The sequence below is a fragment of the Sciurus vulgaris genome (genome assembly GCF_902686455.1).
Source record: "Sciurus vulgaris genome assembly, chromosome: 11".
In the NCBI taxonomy this organism is placed as follows: Eukaryota; Metazoa; Chordata; class Mammalia; order Rodentia; family Sciuridae; genus Sciurus; species Sciurus vulgaris.
In genome coordinates this window covers 71,761,923-71,787,701 of record NC_136472.1, presented here as the reverse complement: position 1 = coordinate 71,787,701, position 25,779 = coordinate 71,761,923, and the positions used below count along the sequence as shown (strand labels likewise).

Below are 25,779 nucleotides of genomic sequence, written 5' to 3'. Positions count from 1 at the left end.
ACAAATGAGGCAACTGAAGAACTGAGAAGGTAAAGTGATTTGAAGGAATATATTATCACCCAGTAAACAAAATCAGCTGCAGTATCATCAATGTCTAGAAGCACTCATTAGCCCACCCAGGCAGGAGGACAGACATCTCTGGGTTCCCACACCCCCTGCACTTTTATAATGTTCTCTTTGTATCTGTCTCAGATCCAGAACCAAATCTGACTCATGTTGTACAGAGTTATCAGTTAATGTTAGCTTAATAGAACTGGACTAAATTTGTATAACATACAAAATTGGACATTACTGAGGGGAAAGTTTTCATCCAATCACTTTAGGCTAGAGAGGAGAAGCTTTTCTCTTAACTAGAGTTATTTAGAAATATTACAATGGAAAAACCCTGAAGAAGGAGTCAGGAAACCTGGCTGGTTCTTCCAAATTCTAGTTAATCAGGTACATTTTCTGTTCCTTGGTTGCCTTGTTTGTAAAATAAGGAGAGAGATACCTATCTTAGGTGACTTTCATAGTATGATCAGCGTGAGTTTAGTGTATAAGAAAACAGTTTCTCAAAACAAATATAAGAAGTTATTTTAATCTCATTAAAACAATTATGCCATTCTTGATTCATAAGACTACTTTTTATACAAACACAGGAAATTCAATGAAAACTCTGAAATGGTAAAACTGATTCAGCTCAGGTCTTCTTAACTGCTCTTAAAGTAGGTCTCAACCCTGTGAGAGGTATAGCAACTTTCTTTTGGGCCACTTCCAAATGTGTTTCAAAACTTGACCTTTTCCAGAAATGTAAACAGGCCCAAATGAATTTCTACACACAAGGGGAGAGCCAGGGAAACCTGATTTATCACCTGCTTGTTTGGCTAAAAGGAGCATTTCTGCTTATGACTGAGTAAAGAACAATTCTCTTCCAAAGTCAAAATAGCAATTTTGTTTCAAGACCTTTAGCAAATAGTTGCTTTACAAGTAAAACTCAGTGGGAGGGGGAGCCAAAGGTATAAGAAAGAGATCAGAGCAATATCGGTATACATCTAAAGTTAGAATTTTATTATGAAACTGGATATGGTGGTAATCCCAGCAACTTGTTTTGGCACTATAGTCTGAACTTAAAAGTAATCTCTTAATAGAGTTTCCCTCATGAAAGTTTAACCTAAAGCCCAGTCCTTTAAACCTTTCCAATGATATGAAATACCTTAATATAATCCTGTAATCCCAGCAACTCGGGAGGCTGATTCCCAAGGTCAAGGCCAGCCTCAGCAACTTAGTGAGGCTCTAAGCAACTTAGCCAAAATAAAATAAAAACTAAAAGCAACTGGGGATGTAACTCAGTGGTAAAGGGCCTCCAGTTCAATTCCTGTTACCAAAAAAAAAAATTTATTGTGGAAAGTAATTGACAGCACATTTCAGATGAGAAAACTGAGGTCCAGGGAACTAGAATTAGGAGGTGTACTAAATCAGTAATTGAGAACACGGGAACCAAGATGTCTTGCTTCTCAGAATAGCAAGTGATCCTCTCTGATGATCTCTGTTTCTGGAAACCTCTGCTGGTGTGCATGCAAGCAAATGAGTCACCTTCTCTCTCTTCTCCAACCCTGGCAATCTTCTATAAACAGAGGGCAGAGGGGATTCTGCAAACCTATTATAAGGGCCTTGGGCCCTTTGTGCATCTTCAGTCTACTGAAGGAAATACAAATTACTATAGAATACTGTGAGAGCTGCTGTGATAGAGGCAAATTATCTCTTCCTAGTGGTGAGAGTTTATATTTTATTGGTAGAAATCAGTTGAGCAGCTTAAGACTGCCAGGTACAGCTACTCAGGAGGCTGAGGTGGGAGGATTACAAATTCAAGACCAGCCTGAACAATTTAGCAAGATGCTGCCTCAAAATAAAAAAGGAGATATAGCTTGGTGGTGGAACTCAGGCCTAGGGTATGTAAGGTCCTGAATTTGATCTGTAGTACTATAGGAAAAAAAAAAAAAAAAAAAGAAGAAGATGAAAACCCACAAAGGAAAGTAAGGAAGGGAAGGTTGTATCAGGCAGAGTCTAGTTATAGGAAAACAGAACCCACTTCAGCTGTTTTAAGCAGAAAGCAGGTTACTATGGAATATTAAGGTATTTCATGTCATTAGAAAGGCTTAAAGGACTGGGCTTTAGGCTAAACTTTCATGAGGGAAACTCTATTAAGAAATTACTTTTAAGTTCAAACTATAGTGCCAAAACAAGTTCAGGAATCACAAACTGTCCTCATTGCCATTGCCAATGGCAATATCCAGGACCAAACCCTGGAGTAGAAAACATAGTATCTCTGCAGTTTCCTTGTTATTAGCAAATGCAAGAGAGGAAGGATGTCTTCTGCCTCACATATGGCGCACACATCTTTTGTGAAGGTATCTTAAGTGGTAGAGAGCAATTTTCCTCTTATATCCTAGCTGTAAGTGTCTTGGAAATGTAGTTTTTAACCCTTTCAGTCTCTATAATCAAGGAATATAATATAATAAAAGTAGGTAGAATAGATGCTAAGCAAATCAATCCATATAAATACTTAGGGGCTGGTGATATAGCTCAGTTGATAGAGTACTTGCTAGCATGTACAATCCCCAGCTGGATTCAATCCCCAGCACCACCAAAAAAAAAAAAAAAAAAAAAAAAAAAAAAAAAAAAAAAAAAAATATATATATATATATATATATATTATTTAGTTTCACTAAAATAAAACTTTTAAGAAGATAGAGGCTTCTCAGAAGAGAGGTGCTGAAGCCTATTTTTTAAAAGTACTTATTAAATGATATACTGAAATTGTAGAGGTGAATAAAATAAGCATTTCCCGGGATACAAACATGTTCATCAGATTGTTTTCTGCCCAGAGTGACAGAGGAATAGTTACTGAAAGGGCCACCCAGATAGATGAGAGCAAGGTGGAGCTTCAAAGATGAACTTCATCTATAAGGAAAAATAAAAGTATGAATTTGAAGAAACCATGGGTTAGAAATAGGACAAAACCAGTTAGAATCCACATACAAAATTCATTCCTCTGGAGCACATAAATTATGGTTAAGTCATACTGCTTTTTCTTTTATTCTTTTATGGTTTCTGCTCTTCTCTTTTTCCTTCATCAGACATTTATAGCATTTTAGAGCCAAAAGAAACCTTATAGAATATAGAGTCTATATTTTAGCATCTCTTATTCAGAACTGTCCAAAAGAACTTTATTCTATGGTGGAAGTGTTCTGTGTCTTCACTGTCCAATATGGTGGTCATTTGCCCCATACAGCTATTGAGCACTTAAAATATGATTCGTATAAACAAAGAACTGATGTCTTTTTCCCCCTGTGCTGGGGATTAAAACCAGGGCCTTGCACATGTTAGGTAAGCATTCTCCCACTGAGCTACATCTTCAGCCCAGGAAGTGAATTTTTAATCTTATTTAATTTTAATTAATTTAACATTGAATAGCCACCTGTGGCTAGTGGGTAATTTTATTAAACAGCTAAATTAGATTATCTAGTATCATCCACCATCTTCATTTTACATTGTTTTAAGACAGAATAAATGACTTCACTGAATCTCCCACATTGGAAACCTGATCTTATAAAAATGAACACCAGCTTAGTAGCCAGTGTTTCACACAGTACTATGGGGTTTTTTAACACTTTATTGAGACAAAAGTAGGACACGGTTTAGAGCATGAACCCTGGAGCCTGAATGCTTAAATTTCACTCTCAGTTCTACCATGTAATAAATGTGTGACCAACTAACTTAATCTTTCCATACCCAGGTTTTTAAAATCTATATAATGGGAATAATAATAATAATACCTATCTCATAGGGTTGTTTTAAGGATTCAGTGAGTTAATATGTGTAAATTTCTTTGAACAGTACCTGCCACAGAGTAAGTGATATATTTTATCTACTCTTAGTGTATATTCTTAATCCTTATAACCATCTTAGCTGATTATAATATGTTCCATTTTAGTTGAAGGAGCTGTGACCTAAACAGTCCTTGACCAAGGTCACAAGAGTATGTGTGGTAAAGCTAATTATTGGTCATCTGACTCTTAAGTGTGACTCTGCAGTTCTTTCTTCTCTCCCCCTAGTATTTCCATCCCACAAAGAATGGGAGAAATCCCTTCTTGCTGAGGAGGGTTTATGAAGAGAGCCTTAATAGAACAGTTGCAGTAGTGAAAAGGTCACTAGACACATTTCAGATACAGGGAGTAACTCAAAGACCCAAAAGTAGGAAAGGGCTAGGAATGGTCCTGCTTGTACCTGTATAGTGGAAGGCTTCTTCTAGCACATTCTCTTTGTTACCCTAAAGTACAGTCACTTTATGTTCTATTCCAGGGAGCCCCTTGACAGAGCGAAAAGTATCGATACCCAGTTGTTGTGTATCCTTTGCAACAGCTGATGAGCCATCTCCTGTATACACCCAAGTGATTGAAAACACAGATTCTCCCATCTGGAATTTTCAACAGCAGACAAGGTTTGTATTTGCTAATGTTCCATTGACATCCCAGAATAAACAAAGCAAGTAATTAACACAATATTTAAGCAGACCTGGAAAATACTTTTCTTATGCAGGCAGTTATTTAATTCTAGTGCTTATGAATTTACTAGTGCTAGCAGTGAGTTAGAGGTTTAATGTGGTGTTTTTAACGCTAGTCAGTATAGCTCAGAAACTTTTCAGTAAGGCACCCTCTTATATGCCTGCCTCAGTTCTAGGCACTCAGCGTTGAAGATTCTCTGTTATTAAGTTCATGGTCTACCTGGGTAGAAATACAAATAAAAAATTACAATCAAGTGGGACACATGCTATAACAGATGTAAAAAGGATGGTAGTAGAGCTCAGACTAAAAATATGATTTGGGGGGCTGGGGAGATAGCTCAGTTGGTAGAGTGCTTGCCTTGTAAGCACAAGGCCCTGGGTTCGATCCCCAGCACCCAAAAAAAAAAAAAAAAAAATATGATTTGGGCCAATCTGGAAATTCAGGGTAAGCTTCATAAATAAGACACCTCTGCTAAATATTGAAGAATGTATACAAGTTGTTCAGATGAGGTAGGGTGGAAAGAACATTCCAGTCACAGAGAGCTAACCTCAGGAAAGACTGTATTATTCATCCTTGGAAAACACTCTGGAGCCTTGGCTTTGGAGCCAGAGAGACTTGACCTCCAACCCCGTCTCTGTTATTTACTAGCTGTATGAACAAATTAGTTCTGATTCCTCATCTGCAAAGCGAGTATAATCTTATATGGTCATTATAAGGTCCAAATTGGATGGTATTTAGAAATACTACTTCACAGTATGTAGCATGTATATAACACATGTTAACTCTCCTTTGACAAGCTCAAAAAAATAAGAGATGGAGTTTTGTCAATCATGTTGCAGTGCGTCTAAGAGGTCGGGGGCTGGCATAGAGGGTCCACAAGTGGGGCACGGGGTTTGTCCTTCCTTTTCTTCTCTTACCAGACATTGTTAAAAGTGTGGATGCTAATGCTAATTATTGTTACCATTATAATTACACTGCCTCATCTTTTACAAAGTTTAGTTCTTGTCCACCGACATTAGCTGTAGTACATACGCTGATCTATTTTCTCACAATGTTCGTGTATTTGAGTCTCAGCAATTGCGCACATGTTGAGTTTTGTGTAATTTGAGAAGCTAGACTGAGTCAGGAGCTGAAAACTCAGTGATATTATAGTGAGCTACTGGAAATTATAGAAATTCAGGACATAGTGGCCAGGATACTCATCTAAAATATCAAATCTACCCCAAACGTCAGGAAACCAGAGGATTAAACTTCTAAGAGGAGGCAGTTTGTTCATTCACAGCCTAACAGAATAACTACAAAACTTCACAAACTCCATGAAGGAAATTTTAGCAAGCTCCTAATGTTGTCCCTGAACTTTATAGTTGAGGAGACTGTGGTCAAGGCAGGTTACATAGTTTTGTTTGTAACAAAGACAGAATTAGAAGAAAAATGAATAGTAGTGCTGTTCACAATTTCTTTATCACAAAATTGTTTCAGTTGATCCTCCTAACACCTTATGGGTAGATACTATTATCCCATTTAGTAGGGAGAACCAGAGCTCAAAGATATTCCCAGAGTCACTCTAGTGCCAATAATAGAGTTGGAATTCAAAGGTGAGTCTACATTTAGAATCCTAACACTGTGTTAGTTTCACTTTAGCATAGTGTCTTTCCTTTATTTTGAAGTAGGCTCCCCAGTAGGTTCACTAGTGCTGTTTGGGGGATGAAATTAAATCTCTTGGTTTTCTCTGGCTCTCTGTCTTGCTCACCTAAAGTATTGGCCCCTGGTTTAGAACTTCACACTTTACAGTTTTTAATTGAAAACTGTAATTTTCTTCATATAAAATATATTAGAGGTAGTTAGTAAATTCCACGTCAGCTTCTTTACGTTGAAAGTTGGGCACATTCTTATTTTGTTGCCTTACCTCCTGCACAGTGTAGGAGGTGTACCAAAGTTCAAATCCCAGCCCTGCCACTTACTTTTACATGACCTTAACTAAATCACTTTTCCTCTCTGAGCCTGGCTTCAGGATTATAAAGCAGAATTGTGTCATGTTACAGGTTTTTGTATAGATTAAATGCATATGAAACACTTGGCACTATGCCTGAAGGTAAATAAATGTTCAATAAATGTTCTTTTTTCCCTCTTCTTTTCTTACCATTCTCTCACCTTAAAACTTAAAAATAATCCTTACCCACTCTCAATAAAACTGTTAATTACATGTTGAGAAGCTCCCTTCCCATACTCAGTTCTGTTAGGGAAACAGTTTGAATGTGGTAGATAGCAGGATGAGGGGAAGTGCTGCACCTTGGGAGCCCATTTTCAAATCTTGGCAAGTTATTTCCCCTCTCTGAGCTGTCATCCCCTCATTTTGACTGTGAAGATAAAAACATATCCTAGAATATGGCTGTGAGGATGAAGCAAAACAATATTGGGAAATTGCTTTGCAAACTACAAGAAATCTTCAAATCTAAGATTCAGACTACAGAAGATTCCTTACACAGTTAATTATGGTGATTGTTTTTCTCAATAGGCTATCAAAAGAGCTGCTTCTGGACCCACAGCAAACCCTGGTCTTCAAAGTCTGGCATAAAGGAGGTAGGAACTCTGTTCTATGACTCTAAAAATAAGCTATGTCCTGTTGACAATTTGCAGTCTTTTTTTTACCAAGTGAAGCCAAGGCACTGATGGTGCTAGGTATGCAAATATTTGGGGGTTGGGGAAAATTCCACAGAAGCCCACATTGTTCTCCAGTGGAATTTAAATACTAAGAAATTATATTCTGTTTGATTAGCTGCTTAGTAAAGAAATCCAAGTACATCTGAATCTTTCCAGTTGTATCTATCAGTAACCACAGTGTCCAGCATGCCACACACAAGGTTCAATCCCCAGCACTGCAAAACAAACAAACAAAACTCTCTGAGAGAGATGCTGACATCATGGTCCTTGAACCCAGTTTTACTCAACAACCATTTATTCAGAGGCATAACCCAGTAGTGTTGTTTTTTTTGTTTTGTTTTGTTTTGTTTTTTATAAACAAATGGGATACATGTTGTTTATGTTTGTACATGAAGTAAGGCATACCATTTGTGTGTAATCATACATTTACAAAGGGTAATGGTGTTTGGTTCATTCTGTTATTCTCTCTTTCCCCCCCACCCCTCCCACCACTCTTTTTCCTCTATACAGTCCCTCCCTCCTCCATTCTTGCCCCCCTCCCACCCCCCGTTATGTGTCATCATCCGCGTATCAGCGAGATCATTCGTCCTTTGGTTTTTTGAGATTTGCTTATCTCACTTAGCATGATGTTCTCCAATTTCATCCATTTGCCTGCTTTCTGAGGAATCTCCACACTGCTTTCCAGAGTGGCTGCACTAATTTGCAACTCCACCAGCATTGTATGAATGTACCTTTTTCCCCACATCCTCGCCAACACCTATTGTTGCTTGTATTTTTGATAATCGCCATTCTTATTGGGGTGAGATGGAATCTTAGGGTAGTTTTGATTTGCATTTCTCTTATTACTAGAGATGTTGAACATTTTTTCATATATCTGTTGATTGCTTGTAGATCTTCTTCTGTGAAGTGTCTGTTCATTTCCTTAGCCCATTTGTTGATTGGATTATTTGTATTCTTGGTGAAGGGATTTCTTTATATATTCTGGAGATTAGTGCTCTATATAAAGTATGAGTGGCAAAGATTTTTCTCCCACTCTGTAGGTTCTCTCTTCACATTGCTGATAGTTTCCTTTGCTGAGAGAAAGCTATTTAGTTTGAATCCATCCCAGTTATTGATTCTTGCTTTTATTTCTTGTGCTATGGGAGTCCTGTTAAGGAAGTCTGATCCTAAGCCACCATGTTGAAGATTTGGACCTACTTTTTCTTCTATAAGATGAAGGGTCTCTGGTCTGATTCTGAGGTCCTCGATCCATTTTGAGTTGAGTTTTGTGCAGGGTGAGAGATAGGGGTTTAGTTTCATTCTGCTGCATACGGATTTCCAGTTTTCCCAGCACTATTTGTTGAAGAGGCTATCTTTTCTCCATCGCATATTTTTGGCACCTTTGTCTAGTATTTATTTGAGTTTGTGTCCATGTCCTCTATTCTGTACCATTGATCTACCTTTCTATTTTGGTACCAATACCATGCCGTTTTTGTTACTATTGCTTTGTAGTAGAGTTGAAGATCTGGTATTGCGATACCCCCTGCTTCACTCTTCCTGCTAAGGATTGCTTTAGCTATTCTGGGTTTCTTATTCTTCCAGATCAATTTCATGATTGCTTGCTCTATTTCTGTAAGGTACATCATTGGAATTTTAAATGGAATTGCATTGAATCTGTACAGCACTTTTAGTAGTATGGCCATTTTGACAATATTAATGCTGCCTATCCAAGAACATGGGAGATCTTTCCATCTTCTAAGGTCTTCCTCAATTTCTTTCTTCAATTTTTTTTTTTTTTTTTTTTTTTTTTTTTTTTTTTTTTGGTTGCTGGGGATCAAACCCAGGGCCTTGTGCTTACAAGGCAAGCACTCTACCAACTGAGCTATCTCCCCAGCCCCTCTTCAATGTTTTGTACTTTTCATTGTAGAGATCTTTAACCTCTTTGGTTAGATTGATTCCCAAGTATTATATTTTCTTTGAGGCTATTGCAAATGGAGTTGTTTTCCTCATTTCCTCTTCACATGTTTCATTGCTTGTGTATAAAAATGCTTTGGATTTATGCATGCTGATTTTATAGCCTGCTATTTTGCTGAATTCATTGACGAGGTCTAGAAGTTTTCTGGAGGAGTTTTTTGGATCCTCTAAATATAGAATCATGTCATCAGCAAATAGTGACAGCTTAAGTTCCTCTTTTCCTATTCGTATCCCTTTAATTTCTTTAGTCTGTCTAATTGCTCTGGCTAGTATTTCAAGAACGATGTTGAATAGAAGTGGTGAAAGAGGACATCCCTGTCTTGTTCCTGTTTTTAAAGGGAATGGCTTCAGTTTTTCTCCATTAAGAATGATGTTGGCCATGGGCTTGGCATAAATAGCCTTTACAATGTTCAGGTATGTTCCTACTATTCCTATTTTTTCTAGTGTTTTGAGCATGAAGGGGTGTTGTATTTTGTCGAACACTTTTTCTGCGTCAACTGAAATAACCATATGATTCTTATCCTTAAGTCTATTGACTTGATGGATTACGTTTATTGATTTATGGATGTTAAACCATCCTTGCATTCCAGGGATGAACCCCACTTGATCGTGGTGCACAATTTTCTTAATATGTTTTGGATACGGTTTGCCAATATTTTGTTCAGGATCTTTGCATCTATATTCATCAAGGATATTGGTCTAAAATTTTCTTTCCTTGATGTGTCTTTGCCTGGTTTGGGTATGAGGGTGATATTAGCTTCATAGAATGAGTTTGGTAGGGTACCCTCCTTTTCTATTTCCTGGAATACTTTGAGAAGTATTGGAATGAGTTCTTCTTCGAAAGTCTTGTAGAACTCAGTTGAGAATCCGTCTAGTCCTGGGCTTTTCTTGGATGGTAGGTTTTTAATGGCTTCTTCTGTTTCATTGCTTGATCTGTTTAAATTGTGTATGTCCTCCTGGTTCAATTTGGGAGGAGCATATGTCTCTAGAAATTTGTCAATGTCTTTGGTAGTTTCTATTTTGTTGGAATACAGATTTTCAAAGTAGCTTCTCATTATGTTATGTGTCTCAGTGGTGTCTGTTGTGATATTTCCTTTTTCATCATGAATTTGAGTAATTTGAGTTTTCTCTCTCCTTCTCTTTGTTAGTGTGGCTAAGCGTTTGTCTATTTTGTTTACTTTTTTAAAGAACCAACTTTTTGTTATGTCAATTTTTTGAATAGTTTCTTTAGTTTCAATTTCATTGATTTCAGCTCTGATTTTAATTATTTCCTGTCTTCTACTTCTTTTGGTGGTATTCTGTTGTTTTCTAGGGCTTTGAGCTATAATGTTAGGTCATTTAGTTGTTGACATTTTATTCTTTTCTTGAAAGTGCTCCATGCAATGACTTTTCTCTTGGTACCACTTTCATAGTGTCCCAGAGATTTTAATATGTAGTTAAAATCATTGTTCTCATTGACCTCTAAGAGTTTTTTTTTTTATCTCCTCCCTGATGTTTTCTCTTATCCAATAGCATATTATTTAGTCTCTAGGTGTTGGAGTAATTTCTGTTTTTTTTATTTTGTCATTGATTTCTACTCTCGTTCCATTATGATCTGAAAGAACACAAGGCAGTATCTCCATTTTTTGCATTTCCTAAGGGCTGCTTTGTGGCATAACATATGGTCTATTTTCGAGAAGGTTCCATGTGCTGCTGAGAAGAAAGTGTATCTGCTCGTTGATGGATGGAATATTCTATTTATGTCTAATAAGTCTAGGTTATTGATTGTGTTATTGAGTTCTATGGTTTCTTTGTTTGGTTTTTGTTTGGAAGATCTATCCAGTGGTGACAGCAGTGTGTTAAAGTCACCCAGAATTATTCTGTTGTGGTCTATTTGATTCCTGAAATTGAGAAAGATTTGTTTTATGTACAGGGATGCACCATTGTTTGGGGCATAAATATTTACAATTGTTATGTCTCCCTGATTTATAGTTCCCTTAAGCGTATGAAATGTCCTTCTTTATCCCTTCTGACTAACTTTGGCTTGAAGTCCACTTTATCTGATATAAGGATGGAAACCCCCGCTTTTTTACTGAGTCCATGTGCATGGTAGGTTTTTTCCCATCCTTTCACCTTTAGTCTGTGGATGTCTTTTTCTATGAGATGAGTCTCTTGCAGGCAGCATATTGTTGGGTCTTTCTTTTTAATCCATTCTGCCAGTCTATGTCTTTTGATTGATGAGTTTAGGCCATTAACGTTCAGGGTTATTATTGAGATATGTATTCTCAGTCATTTGGGCTTATTTTTGGTTTTTAACTTGGCTTGGTTTCTCCTTTGAGTGGATTTTTCTCTAAGGTAGTTCCTCCCTTTGCTGACCTCCATTGTTGTTTTTCATTTCCTCCTCATGGAATATTTTGTTGAGAACATTCTGTAGTGCAGGCTTTCTATTTGTAAATTCTTTTAACTTTTGTTTATTATGGAAGGATTTTATTTCATCTTCAAATCTGAAGGTTAGTTTTGCTGGGTATAGGATTCTTGGTTGGCAACCATGTTCTTTCAGAGCTTGAAATATGTTGGTCCAGGCCCTTTTAGCTTTTAGAGTCTGGGTTGAGAAGTCTGCTGCTATTCGTATTGGTCTCCCTCTATATGTAATCTGATGCTTTTCTCTCGCGGCCTTCAAAATCCTATCTTTATTTTGAATGTTAGGCATTTTCATTATAATGTGTCTTGGTGTGGATCTGTTGTGATTTTGTGCATTTGGTGTCTGTAAGCCTCTGTATTTGATTTTCCATTTCATTTTTCAAGTTTCGGAAATTTTCTGATATTATTTCATTGAATAGGTTTTTATTCCTTTGGTTTGTATCTCTGTGCCTTCCTCAGTCCCAATAATTCTTAAATTTGATCTTTTCATGATGTCCCATAGTTCTTGGAGATTCTGTTCCTTGATTTCTTATAATCTTCTCTGTTTGGGCTACTTTATTTTCAAGATTAAATATTTTGTCTTCATTGTCTGAGGTTCTGTCTTCCAAATGGTCTAGTCTTCTGGTGATGCTTTCCATTGAGTTTTTTATTTGGTTTATTCTTTCCTTCATTTCAAGGATTTCCATTTGATTTTTTTTGAGAATCTCTCTCTCTTTGTTGAAATGATCTTTTGATTCCTGCAGTTGCTCTTTCAACTGCTTATTGGTATGATCATTCAATGCCTGTATTTGCTCTCTTATCTCATCCTTTGCTTCACGAATCATCTTAATCATGTATAATCTGAAGTCCTTTACTGACATTTCTTCTAACATACTGTCATTGGATTCTGTTAATAAAGAATCTAGATTTGTTTGGATCATTTTCTTCCCTTGTTTTTTCACGTTGTTCATTTGTCTTCCCCTCTAGCAGTGCAGATCTGGAGTATTACAGATTCCCCCCATAGGGTTATAGTGGCCCTATAGGTTTCCAAAACCTTTTCTTTAAGGAGAGATCAATATTAGCAGTGTCCAATTCAGACAGTATGCAATCCTAGACCAAATAGCCCCTATGAGAACATTAAGTATATTGTCATAATAGAATGAGTTCAATTATTATTTTCAGTATAACAAACAAATTTGCAATAAGGTCTACAGTTTCTAATGGAGGACAAAGAGGATGCAGAGGGATGTAGGATGTAGCTGATAATGGGATAAGAAAAGAATATACAGAAGTTCTAGATAATAGAAAGGGTGAGAGTATAATCAAAGAAATTGGATGTTAGCATGCAAAAAGGGCGAAAGAGGCTCTGAGGGCACAGGTAAACAAAAGGAAAAGAGAACAAGAAAAGTAAAGAAATAAAAAATTAAAATTGTTCAATAAGGAGAAAAAAGAAAATCTACACTATAATAGTCATATAGTATTCAAACCTCCCAGTCTTCAGTAGCCTGATGCTTGAGAGGTACCTGACAGTGAGCTTCAAGTCTCCATCAGGCCCCCAGTAGTGTTAAGAATGTTGGTTCTGCTGGGCATAGTGGCACACACCTGTAATCTCAGCAATTTGGGAGGCTGTGGCAGGAGGATTGCAAGTTCGAGGACAGCCTCGGCAACTTAGCTCTTTTTTTAAAGAAAGCTGGGAATGTTACTTAGTGGTTAAGCACCCCTAGGTTCAATCCGCAGTACGCAAAAAACAAAAAACATTGGTCCTGAAGCCACTCTGGATTCATATACCAATTCTGCCCTTATCTTATAGCATATGACTTTGGGTAAATTACTCAACTTCTCTGTGCTTCAGTTTCCACATATATAAAGTAGGAAGAATAATAGTACCTACTTCATGGTACTACTTCAATGGTACCTACTTTTTGAGAAAAGTAAATAAGCACCTGACACTTAATGAAAACACTGTCAAAATATATTGTATTTATTAACAAGTGGTAGTGTCCTAAAACTTGACAGACATCTCTAATCTTGCAAGGTGAAAATATAATTAGCCTGATTTCATTGATGTAAAAGCTGAAGCCCAAGGAAGTTTAATGGCAACTAAAGTTGTGTAGCTATCAATTGGTGGAGTCAGAATTTGAGCTCAGTTCTAGGTATCCAACCTTCACTGCTTGTACTCTACTATGCTGTAAGTTTAGATGATGCAGAAAAATGAGGTGTTAAGAATGTCCCACCATCTCACAGCTTAGTAAATTTCATTTCACTAAATCCCTCTTGTGAATCTAATTCCTTTAGGATTCTTGCTAGGGGGCTGGGGATGTGGCTAAGTGATAGATTGCTTGCCTACTAGCATGCACAAGCACTGAATTTGATCCCCAGCACCACCACCACCAAAAAAAAAGAAAAGAAAAAAAAAGAAAAGATTCCTGCAAGGGCTCATTAGCAAACCTTCATGAATTTGGAGTCACCTACAAAGTCACAGTATTTTGTTAACCGGTGCTAATTTTCAGTATTGACCACAAAGCCTAAAAGACCAGAGTAACCAGGGCATAACATAAGTTGTCTTACCTTTACATTCAGCTAAGTCCCCCACCACTATCCAGCCTTGTCAATGCAGAGGAACTGATCAAAAATCATTTTTCTTTAAATCAAAGCAAGAAATGTCTGCTGTATATAGCTGGGCTTCTCACTCCTCTCTTCCTTTTTTTTTTTTTTTTTTTTTTTTTTTTTTTCTTTTTTTCTTCTCTCTCTAGAGTGCTACAGAAATCATCAAGCAGACCAGGGTTCACCTCAATTTAGTAGCAAGAAAAAAGAATAAGCTTTGGCCATATGTAAACCTGGGTTCAAATTTTGGCTGAGCCAAAAATGCGACCTGAAATAAATCACTTTACCTCTTTCTCTCCTCGTTATTAGAATTAGTATAATAGTACTTGCCTTTCAGGGTTTCATGAGGGTTAGAAATTATATATATAAAGTACTTGGCACGGGCTAGGGAGATAGCTCAGTCGGCAGAGTGCTTGCCTTGCAAGCACAAGGACCTGGGTTCGATCCCCAGCACTGCAAAAAAATAAAATTAAAAAAAATAAAGTACTTGGCACATAATTGTTGTTGCTTAATAAGTGGAGATACTTTTATTATTATGCTGATACTGTTCTAGGATATTGAAAATAAAATATATTCCCTATTTTTGGGCTCCCTAGAAGATCCTGTAAGATTCTGTTATAAATGAAGGTGAAGGGCTGGAGAGATAGCTCAGTTGGTAGAGTGCTTGCCTTGCTAGCACAAGGCCCTGGGTTCAATCTCCAGCACCACAAAAAAATAAATAAATAAATGAAGGTGAAGAAAATGCTAGACCAGCTAAGCAATATTTATCTAATTCTCTCTCTCAGTGTGTAGACTTCCCTCCTCTTAATTCATTCTTTCCACACAGATTCAGCAAATCTATTACAGAAAGTACTCAAAGCAGGCTATGCTCAAACAGATATCTGAATTCTTACTCTATGCCAGTCACTATGACAAGTGCCACTGATAGAAATGGTCCCTGTCCTCACAGAGCTTACAGCCAGTGGGGGACACAAAAAAATTATATCATTTAGTTTGATTAGGCAAGACAGGGTACTCTGGAAGGGAACATCTAACCTAGGCCTAGAATGTCAGAGAAGCCTTCCTGGAGCACACCTCAGCTGAGAAAGAAAGGAGCAAAACATTCTATAAATAAGAGGGACCAAATAGAGTACTCTATGTTGGTTTTCCAGGGGATTGTCTTCTTTTTGTTATTTGTGCTCATTTGTTCTTAATTAAGCATAATAAATATTTATATCTTAGAAATTTTGGAAAATACAGACAAAAATAAATAAGAAAATTCAAATCCCTTATAATTCTATAATTTCAGAACTCACTGCCCTGAGGAAAATCACTGCAACATGATAACCAAGGGAGAAGAACAAATGTTCCTTAAGTTTAGGGATAGTTTCTAGTTACCTGTATCACAAGGACAAGGCTTAACCCTGCCAGTTTCTCCCCTGCCTTGCAGAAAGGGAATTCATAACAGGTTCTTGACAGCTCTCTCAATCTCACCATTCATCTTCTTTGATGGCTTTGGAATCACTAAACTTCTGAAGTTGCTTCTCTGTGCAGCCTCTAATCTCATTGGCAGGATGTGGCCAGCCAAGCTGCCAACTCTTCTCTTCCTTCCACAGATGAAGAGAGGGTGATTGGCTTTGCCTCGGTGGACCTCTCCCCACTGCTGTCTGGCTTCCAGTTTATCTGTGGCTGGTATAACATCACAGACTTCAGTGGAGAGTGCCAGGGCCAGATAAAAGTTGCTATCTCCCCTTTGGAGAGTTTGATGCACTTCAAAGAAGAAAGACAAGCAAGACGTGGGGTAAAAACCCCAGGATCACTGGTATGTATCCTGATTCACACCTAAATAGTAAGGGTGCTACTGAGGAGGTCCCATAAGATCCTGTACACGGGTGCTTTCTGGCTTACAGAACACATTATATATTCAAATCTCATAACAACCTCCTGGCTTTTGAGGAGTGATGAAAATGTTTTAGAATTAAGTAACAGTAATGGTTATACACTGTGAGTATACTGGGAACCAGTTATCAAACACTTTTAAAGGGTGAATTTTCTATATGGAGTATATCTCAGTTTTTAAATAAAACAAGGTTAGTTGCAGTGTAGAATTCAAAACCATATCCATTATTTTTTTAAAGTCTGTTACATTAAAATCATTGGTCTTTCATTTTAAAACATAAAATAAGAAAGAATGGAAAGAGGAATAGGCAATAGTAAGTAGAGACAACTCTTTCAAGGGGCTCAACTGTTAAAGAAAGAATTAAAAAAAAAAAAAGAAAGAAAGAAAGAAAAAAGTTTGCCAACTGTCCTAGATACGGAAGCTCTACTGAAGCAAAGACATGTTGAGTAGAGATCAATAAGTACTGAATGGGTAAATGCTTTAGAAAATGACAAAGGGTTCATTGGTCTTTATATATAGGAAGATTTTTTTCTTCCAATCAACCCTAGTAGTCATGAGACAAGAAGTACCACAGCTAGGACTGGGGTTATAGCTCTGTGGTAACGCACTTCCCTAGCATACATGATATACTGGGTTTAATCCTCAGCCCCAAATAAAAATAAATAAATAAAATAAAGGTATTGTGTCCACCTACAACTAAAAAAAAGAAATACAACAGATGGTCCTCTCATGTAAAGTAAATATGAGTTTGCAAACTAGTTGGAGGAACAAGAGTATAAATGTAGATAAAACAACAAAAAAAGTAATCTCATGGCATAATCTGTAAAATAAGGATAATAATAATACCTACTTCATAAGATAATTGTAAAGTTTAAACAAGAAAAATAAATGTTAATTGCTTAGCACAGTGTTCAACACATAGAAAACAGACTTCAGTGGAAATTGTACTGAGTCAGTTTTACAAATTTATTTATATACTACTTTGTTCCAAGAGGGATCATTGTAACCAGTGTACTGTTTTTCTCATTGCTTCTACAGATCCCAATATACAATACCTTTTTCCCTGCCTCTGATATATATGCTGCATTCCCCAGCCACATTGCAGAACGCATCCAGGACCAGCTTGTTCACACCTCTTCAAAGGAACTTGATTTCTCCTCTCTTGGGAGGTGAGTAAATGTCTTGATGCGAAGAAATGGGGCCAAAGAGTGGAAGTATGTGAACTGGCTTGTCACATCTCCTTCATTAGAGGAAGAAATTCGAGACAGGGTAAGAGTTTTGCTGATCTCACAATGCACCCCAACCCCTGACCCTAAGATCTGCAAAAATAAAATTTTATAAGTTAGGAACTAGAAGTTTACTGCTAGCAAAAGTATCACTTTTTTACAAGAAACACTCTTACTCTTAGAGGCCTTTAACGCTTAATGAGAAATATATCATCTTTCCCCTCCCCAAAATATGCAGGCTGTTTTGCAGAGAGCCGTTGGCCCATCCTTTTCACCAAGCCAACCAAGGTCATGCATAGCATGGTATCAGGGCTAGAACATGCTTCATCTATCAGGAGACAGGCCTAAGAGTTAAGATTGCTTCTTTCCACTCCACTCCCTTCCAGGCCCTACTAGCTCCCACCAAGAGTTTTTGCTGTGTCTGTCTTTCCACCTCAGGGAGGAGGCAAGGAGTTTTCTTCCACCACTGCCACTCCAGAAGAGCAGTGAGTTGACCCTTTATTCTAAGACACACTCTCATACTGCTTGCACACACTGAGGCCTGTTCCATCGGTATGTAGTTTCTATTTGGTTGCCATATGAAGAGATCCTCTGTCCTCTATATAGAAGGAGCTAAGTGTCTGTTAAATCCTAGGTCCAAGGTTTAGATAATTCTTTTGTTATCTGTAAGTATTGCTTTGACCATAGTCAATCAGAGACACATGGGTGGGATGAGGGTGTCTTTAATGCTCATTGTTTAGTAATTTGAAAAGCAAAAAGTTTAATGGTTTGCTTTTTCATCACATAAAAATGTCCCTGTTACCTCTTCACAAGGACCATATCAACATGTTACATTTTAATCCAGCAACCCATCCAAAGGCAGGCTGTAATTCCCTCTCCTACCACTTCACCTAACAGAAATCCAGATGTTTCTGACCCTTCCTTGCTTCAGGGTCTGGGTGATGAAGTGTATTTGAGGTCACACAGATTTGGAGTTCTATTCTGGCTTTATCTCTCACTAGTTACATGTGACCTTAAGCTATGACTTAAATTCTCAGAGCCTTAATTATCTTATTTGTTAAATGAAAGTAATATATTAGCTCAAGGTTTGTCTTCAGTAGTAAATAAGAAAAGAATCATCATTTTTACACACAAATATATATTGACTGGGTTTTCACAGCAGTCTTAAAAGAGAGTTTTTATTACTAATATCACATCTGAAACTCCTAGAGCAGCAGTTTCCAAGAATTTGGTTTTTGTACTTTATTTGTAATAGCCAAAAACTGTAAACAACTCAGGTGTCCATCAACAAATAGGTGAACAGATAGCCAAATTGTGGTATATCCATACAATAGAGTACTACTCAGAAATAAAAAGAAGTGCATTCTTAATAAACAACAAAATGAATCTCAAAATAATTATACTGAGGGATAGAAGCTATAATAAAAGAATATGTTGTATATAATTCCATTTATATAAAATTCTAGAAGATACATACTAAGTTATAGTGACAGAAAGCTCGTAAGTGGTTGCCTGGGGACAAGGCAAAGTGAACAGAGAGGGAAGGAAGAAGAAATTACAAAAGACAAGAAGAAACTTGGAGATAATAGATATATTCATTCTGTTGTGGTAATGGTTTCCTTAGATGTTTATGTGTATTGGAACTCATCAAATTTTATGCTTTAAATATATAACATTTACTGTGTATATTTGTTCTACCTTAGCAAAGCAGTAGTTCTCAAACATTTCCACTTCAGAACTCATTTATGTTCTTTAAAATTATTGATGACCCCAAAGAGATTTGTTTACGTGAGTCATATACATCAATTTTTACCATATTGCAATTGAGAAACGTTCAAAACTTACAAAATCAACTGTATTTCTGTAGACCAATAATAGATCATCAAAAATGAAATTGAGAAAAGAGTTTCCTTTATATTAACACCAAATGGAATAAAGAACTTTAAAGCATATAACAAAAGAAGTACAAAGTGTATTCTGTGAAAACTACCCTGTTTTATTGAAAGAAATTAAAGGATCTAAATAAATGGAAAAATATCCTGAATGTTCATGGATTAGAAGACTTAATATTATTAATATTAATATTATTAAGATGGTGGCAATCCCCAAATTGATCTATAGATTCAACACAATCCATATCAAAATCACTGTTGGCCTCCTTCTGGAAATGGACAAACTGATCCTAAAATTCAAAAAACACAGAATAGGTAAAACAACCTTGAAAAAGAACAAAGTTCCCCATTTCAAAGCTCACTAAAAAACTACAGTAAACAAGACAATGCACAAGGATAGAAATATAGATCAGTGGAATAGAAATGAAAATCCAAAAATAATAAAATAAATCCATGTATCTGTGCCAAGACAGTTGAATGAGGAAAGAATAGTCTTTTCAAAAAATGGTGCTTGGAACATCTGAATATCCACATGTGGAAGATGGATGTTAAACCTCTTCTTTATACCATACAAAAAAAAATTAACTACAGATGGTCACATATCTAAATGTAAGTGCTAAAACTGTGTAATTTTTCAAAGAAAACACTAGTAAATCTTTGTGAGTTTGGATTATATGGTGATTCAGATATGACAACAAGAGAAAAATAACAGGCTGGGATTGTAGCTCAGTGGTAGAGTGCTTGCCTAGCACATGTGAGGCACTGGGTTTGATCCTCAGCACTACATAAAAATAAATAAATAAAGGTATAAAAAAAGAGAGAAATAACAGATAAATTCAGTTTATCAAAATTAAAAACTTTCATGGTGCAAATGATGTCATCAAGAAAATGAAAAGACAGCCCATAGATTGGAAGAAAATATTTGCAAATCACAGATCTGACATGGAATTTGTACCTAGAATAAACAAAGAACTCTTACAACTCAAAAGTAAAAAGCAAATAACCTGGCTGGGGATGTGACTCAGTGGTAGAAGTGCTTGTGTAGCATTTGTGAGGCCCTGAATTTGATCCCCAGCACTGCAAAAAAGAAAAAGGAAAAAAAAAAAATCAACCAATTGTTTAAATAGGCAACAAATCTAAATAGACATTTCTCCAAAAACAATGTACAAATGGCCAATAAGCATGTGAAAAGATAGAAATCACAATCTTAATAAGATACCACTTCACATCCACTAGAGGGACTATAATCAAAAAGACAAGTATTACAAGTTTCAGGAAGCATGTGAAGAAATCAGAGCCCTCATACATTGCTAGTGAGGCTATAAAATGATGCAACTGCTTTGAAAAATAATCTGGCAGTCCTTAAAAGTTTAAATGTACACTAACCATATGATCCAATAATTATACTCCTAAATGAAGACATATGTCCATACAAAAACTTATTCACGTTTGTTTATAGCAACATTAGTCCTAATAACCAAGATGTAGAAAGAACCCATATGTCCATCAACTGACAAGTAAATAAACAAAATGTGGTATATTTATACAATGAAATATTATTCAACTATTAAAAGAAATGAAGTACTAATGAATATAACATAGAGTAGGCATGAAAACATGCCAAATGGAAGGACACAGTCACACACATACACACACACACACACACACACACACAGAAAACATAGTGTATGGTCCCATTTCTATAAAATATCCAGAATAGACAAATTATACAGACAGAGGTAAATCAGTAGTTACCTAAGGCTGAGATGTTTTGGGAGGAAATGAGAATGATTGCAGTGGGTATGGGTTTTTTTATTATTATTATTTTTTAGTTGTAGATAAACACAAGATCTTTATTTTATTTATTAATTTTTATGAGGTGCTGAGGATCAAACCCAGTGCCTCACACATGCTAGGCAAGTGCTCTACCACTGAGCTACAACCCCAGCCCTAGTTTGTTTTGAGGGCAATAGAAATGTTCTAAAATTGATTTTAGTGATGCTTGTACAAGTTTGTGAATATACTAGAAATCATTGAATTGTATGCTTTAAATATGTTGATTGTATGATATGTGAATTATATCTCAACAAAGCTGTTATTTAAAAAAGAAAAAGAGAAAGAAAATTATTGCTGTAGTCACATTTTTGAATACCATGCTCAGAAATTAGAGATTTATACTATAGATTTAAAAAAAAGATCTTTAGAAAAGAATGATGGTGATTAAATAGATTAATACTCATTGAATGCATCTAGCAAGGCTTGGCATTATAATAAGGACTCCATATATTATTATTATTGTCAATGTTATCAGATCTCTTTTAGAAAAATCACTTCAGCTATAATGTGGAGAATGGAAGAAGGTGGAGTGGGTAAGACTGAAGGCAAGACTATTTGGAAGACATTTGTGAACCAAGCAAGAGTTGATGAAACCAGAAATGTGATAGTGGGGATAGGTTTGCAGTGCCATTTCAGGAGAGTGATTTGTTTTTGTCATACTAGGAGTTTTTTCATGGGCTAAGAATTTATTTCGCTCCGATTTTCTCTAAACAGAAGTGGTACCAATGGTACCACAAGAAGCCAGGCAACACGCCATGAAGAGCATGTGCAGAACATCCGCCGGTTTCATGAATCCCTGCAGCAGGGAGAGGCAGTCTTGACAAGTGATGACAAACTGACCACATCACCTTTGTCCTCCCATACCTCCATTCTGACTTCTCTCAGGTGAGGCACTCCACTAAGATAAGACACAGGAAACCACTGTGGTACACATGGTAAATGGGCAATGGCACTGGGTAATACCACATTTCCATCAGCTACCCCTGAGCTGGGAGGTTTAGTAGAGAGCTCTTGTATATGTTAGTGTTAGCTTGAAACTTGGAGCCTCATAGGATTCCTTATGGATGAATCTGTCTCAGTTTAGGGCCTTCCACTCCTTTAGGGCACTCTGTAACTGATAAGTACAGGAACTTTAGCTTGTTCACCAGAACTTAATAATAACCAGTCTCACATCTGCACAGCCTCATATCCTTTTTACAGTTTACAAAGCCTCATCTTGCCCACTGTCTTTATCTTCACAACCACTGGCTTCTTCCAGACCAGCTTCTGTTCTGATAGTACTTCCCTGTCCCTTTCTTAGTTTAATTAGTATCCAAACCAGAGAATCACTGTGAGAATTGAAAAGGCCATCATAGATCAGCAAGATTGGCCTCAAGGTTATCTAGAGAGAAGCGTTAGCGAAATGAAGGAACTTGGTTTCAAAATTCAGTAAACTCAACATCCAATGCTGGCTCTTCCATTCCTGGTGGAGGAGTTGGACATATTGCCTGAAAATTTTAATGCAGGGTGGTAATAACTGTAGGTTTCATGGCCAAGAGTAGACAGAGGAATGAGCAACATTCTGGGTTAGAGATGCAAAAATTTAAAGAAGTCGCATTTGAACTGATCTTTGAAGGAAAAGTTCCCATGTACAGAAAGAATATTGTCAAGGCTAGATGCATGAAACAAGTCAGGTTTGGGAAGATACCAGCAGTGCAATTAGGAAGGTGTAAGGAGTAGGACAAGTTCTATGGGTGTCAGATGATGAAGGGCCTTGAATGCTAGCCTAAGCGTTTGACTTTTCTGAAAAGTTATTCTCAATGGAAAGTGCTAGGGAGGGAAGAAGGAGAGTGTAAAGTTTGAGAAAAAAAAATATATTTTTAAAGTGTATTATATTTGGAAAAAACTAATCTTTCCTTTAGTTCTATAATACAAACTCAGAAAAGAAACATTAGCAACTTTTTTTTGGTTAATGAGACATATTTAAAAGGATGGAGCATGTGGGCTATAGACTATGGGAAACTGCTTGAACTCTTATTACAAAGAAGTAATGTGTTCAGAGTCTCATCTCAGATTAGTAAGATGCTGGTGATCAAGGCTATTTAAGTTTAATCATTAATGGTTTGGTTATACTTTATTGGGTTATTCACCTATTTGGAACCCACAGATACAAGAAACTAATTCATCCTAGTGCATTTTCTCTCAGCCTCAACACTGTTGATATTTGGGCCAGATATTTTGTTATGGAGGCCAGTCCTGCCATTGTAGGATGTTTAGCATCCTTGGCCTCTGTCTACTACATACAAGTGGTACCCCTCCCCCAGTTGTGACAACCAAAAATATCTCCAGACATTGCCAAAAGTTCCATGAGGGGCAGAATCACCAGTTTTAAAACCACTGCCCTAGAGCAGTGGTTCCCAAAATTCATGTATCAGACTCACTTGAAGGGTTTATTAAAATAACAAGTGATATAGTTAAAGAACCTTTCCTAACCAGCTTTCCCTGACTCAAGCCAATTTAGAGAGTCAGGCAAAGCTGATTAGGAAAGGTCACTTGCTAAAAGGACCAGGAATGGTTATGAGGTAGCAAAGGACAATGTTGGCCTGGAATAGGACTTTTACTCTGTTTGAGTAAGGGGAAGTGAGAACTGGAATCATGGTCAAGAATAGTTCTTTTCAGAAGGTTGCATTTTGCCAGATATCAGAGAAGGACCATATTAATCAGACAGATTTGTACCTGGCAACAAAATCATCACCAAAGGATGAGTGGTGAGTTAGAGAAAGGAAAGGGATCTATATATTAATGGACCAAGTGAGAAGAATTAAAAGTCCTAGGTCAGAAGTGGTACATAAAAGATTCTCATAATCTCCATGAATGACCCTTTGTCAACTTCTCCTTTCTCCTTTTTTTTTTTTCACTTCCAGGAAAAATCTGAGTGAACTAGATCAGATCCAGAAGTACTTCAGCCAGAAGCTCACCAAGCCTTTCCTGTCCCTCAGCCCTCATACTTATACTGCCACCTTGCAGAACCAGGAGAACCATGGGGACCAAATTGGGCCAGGAACCAGCAACCTAGACCCTGAGAGCCAGTGCATCCTAGAAAAATCCAACAACCTGGTGGTGCAAGTCAGCTCCTTAATCTCAGGTATGTCTCAGGGTCTTTCCTATTGAGTTATGGTCACTAGATGCCAATTCAAAAAGCCTCTTGAGTGTCTGTCTGCCCCCAAACACGTCCCTATGATAAAAGGTTTTACTTTTTTTTTTTTTTTAAACCATCTTCCTTTTAAAAGAAGGGACATTGTAGCATGGTGTAGTGTGGCACAGGAGCATGGCGCAATGGAAAGAGCAATGGACTGAGAGGCAGGAGACCCAGGTCCTTGCTGGGTTTCTGGCATAGACTTGGCTGTTTGATCCTGATCATATCCTTTCCCTTCCTTTTTTTTTTTTTTTTTTTCTTTTTCTTTTGCCCAGGTTTGAGATTAAACCTAGGTGTCTTTTACCACTGAGCTACATCTCCAGCCCTTTTTTATTTTGAGACAGTGTCTTACTAAGTTGTAAGTTGCTTAAGGACTCACTAAATTGCTGAGACTGGCCTCAAACTTGCTATACTCCTGCTTCAGCCTTGTGAGTCACTGGGATTATAAGTGTGTATCACCACACTCAACTTCTTTCCCTTATTGAGCTTCACTATCCCCAGCAAAAAGAGAGAGAGAGAGAGAGAGAGAGAGAGAGAGAGAAATGGAAACTACTAGGATGGTTCCTAGTAGTTCTTAAATTTGTGCCACTCTTTTTTCAGAAAAGATCAAGTATAAGCATGTTTAAAATTCTAATTCTCAGAAGTCTGCATTTTTAACAAGGCAAGGTGATTCTGGATTTTGAGGATCCTCATTCCATCCTTTGAAAAGCCCCTTAGAGCTGTTCTCACTTTGGCTGCATATTGGAATTATTGAGTGGGCTTTTAAAAATCTACCTGTGTAGGCTGCACCATAGGGCAACAGAGTCTCTTGAGGGTGGAAACCAGGCATTAGTATTATTTATAATCCCTAGGTAATTCTAGCCTGCAGCCAAGACTGAGACTAGACTAAACAAGAATTTCCCAAACTTACCTGAGAGTAAGAATCGTCTGGAGCTGGCCATTATGGCACACACTATAATCCACTGACTAAGAAGATTAAGGCAGGAGGATCACAAATTTAAGGTCAGCCTCGGCAATTTAATGAGACCTTCACTAACTTTGAGAGACCCTGTCTTGAAAATAAAAAATAAAAAGGACTGAGAGTGTAGTTCATTGGAAGATAATCCCTGGGTTCAATCCCTAGTACTTCCCCCACAAAAAATCATCTGGAGCACTTATTTTAAAATACAAATTCCTGGATCCTGCTCCATTTTGCTAAACCAGGATCCAGGGTTAAGACCTGGAAATCTTGCCAGGTACAGTGGTACATGTCTGTAATTCCAGCAACTCAGGAGGCTAAGACAGGAGGATCAAAAGTTGAAGACCAGCCTCAGCAACTTAGGGAGACCCTGTCTCAAAATAAAAAATAAAAAGACCCCGAGGACATAGCTCAGTGGTAAAATATCCCTGGATTAAATCCCTGGTACTTGCCCCCACCCCATTTAAAAAGACCTGGAAATCTTTATCAGGCAAGTTTTGAGGAACATTGAGAGATCTACTAGGGCAGCATCTTTAGCCCTCAGTTGGTGTTATTTTACTCAAGTAAAATATGTAGATTCTAGGCTGGGGAGGTAGCTCAGTGAATTGCCTAGCATGAGTGAGGCCATGGGTTCAATCCCCAACACCACATACATGTACACACATACACACG

The 25,779-nt window shown here is 37.2% G+C and overlaps 1 protein-coding gene across 1 annotated transcript in view; it reads left to right on the top strand.

The window, feature by feature from the left end:
* Positions 1-25,779, top strand: part of C2CD3 (C2 domain containing 3 centriole elongation regulator) — a 145,184-nt gene that overhangs the window by 95,560 nt on the left and 23,845 nt on the right. Inside the window, 6 exon segments of the mRNA XM_079103795.1 lie at positions 4,342-4,480; positions 7,060-7,124; positions 15,737-15,942; positions 17,059-17,189; positions 21,689-21,859; positions 23,878-24,098. Of these exon segments, the coding sequence (XP_078959921.1) occupies positions 4,342-4,480; positions 7,060-7,124; positions 15,737-15,942; positions 17,059-17,189; positions 21,689-21,859; positions 23,878-24,098 (933 nt within the window).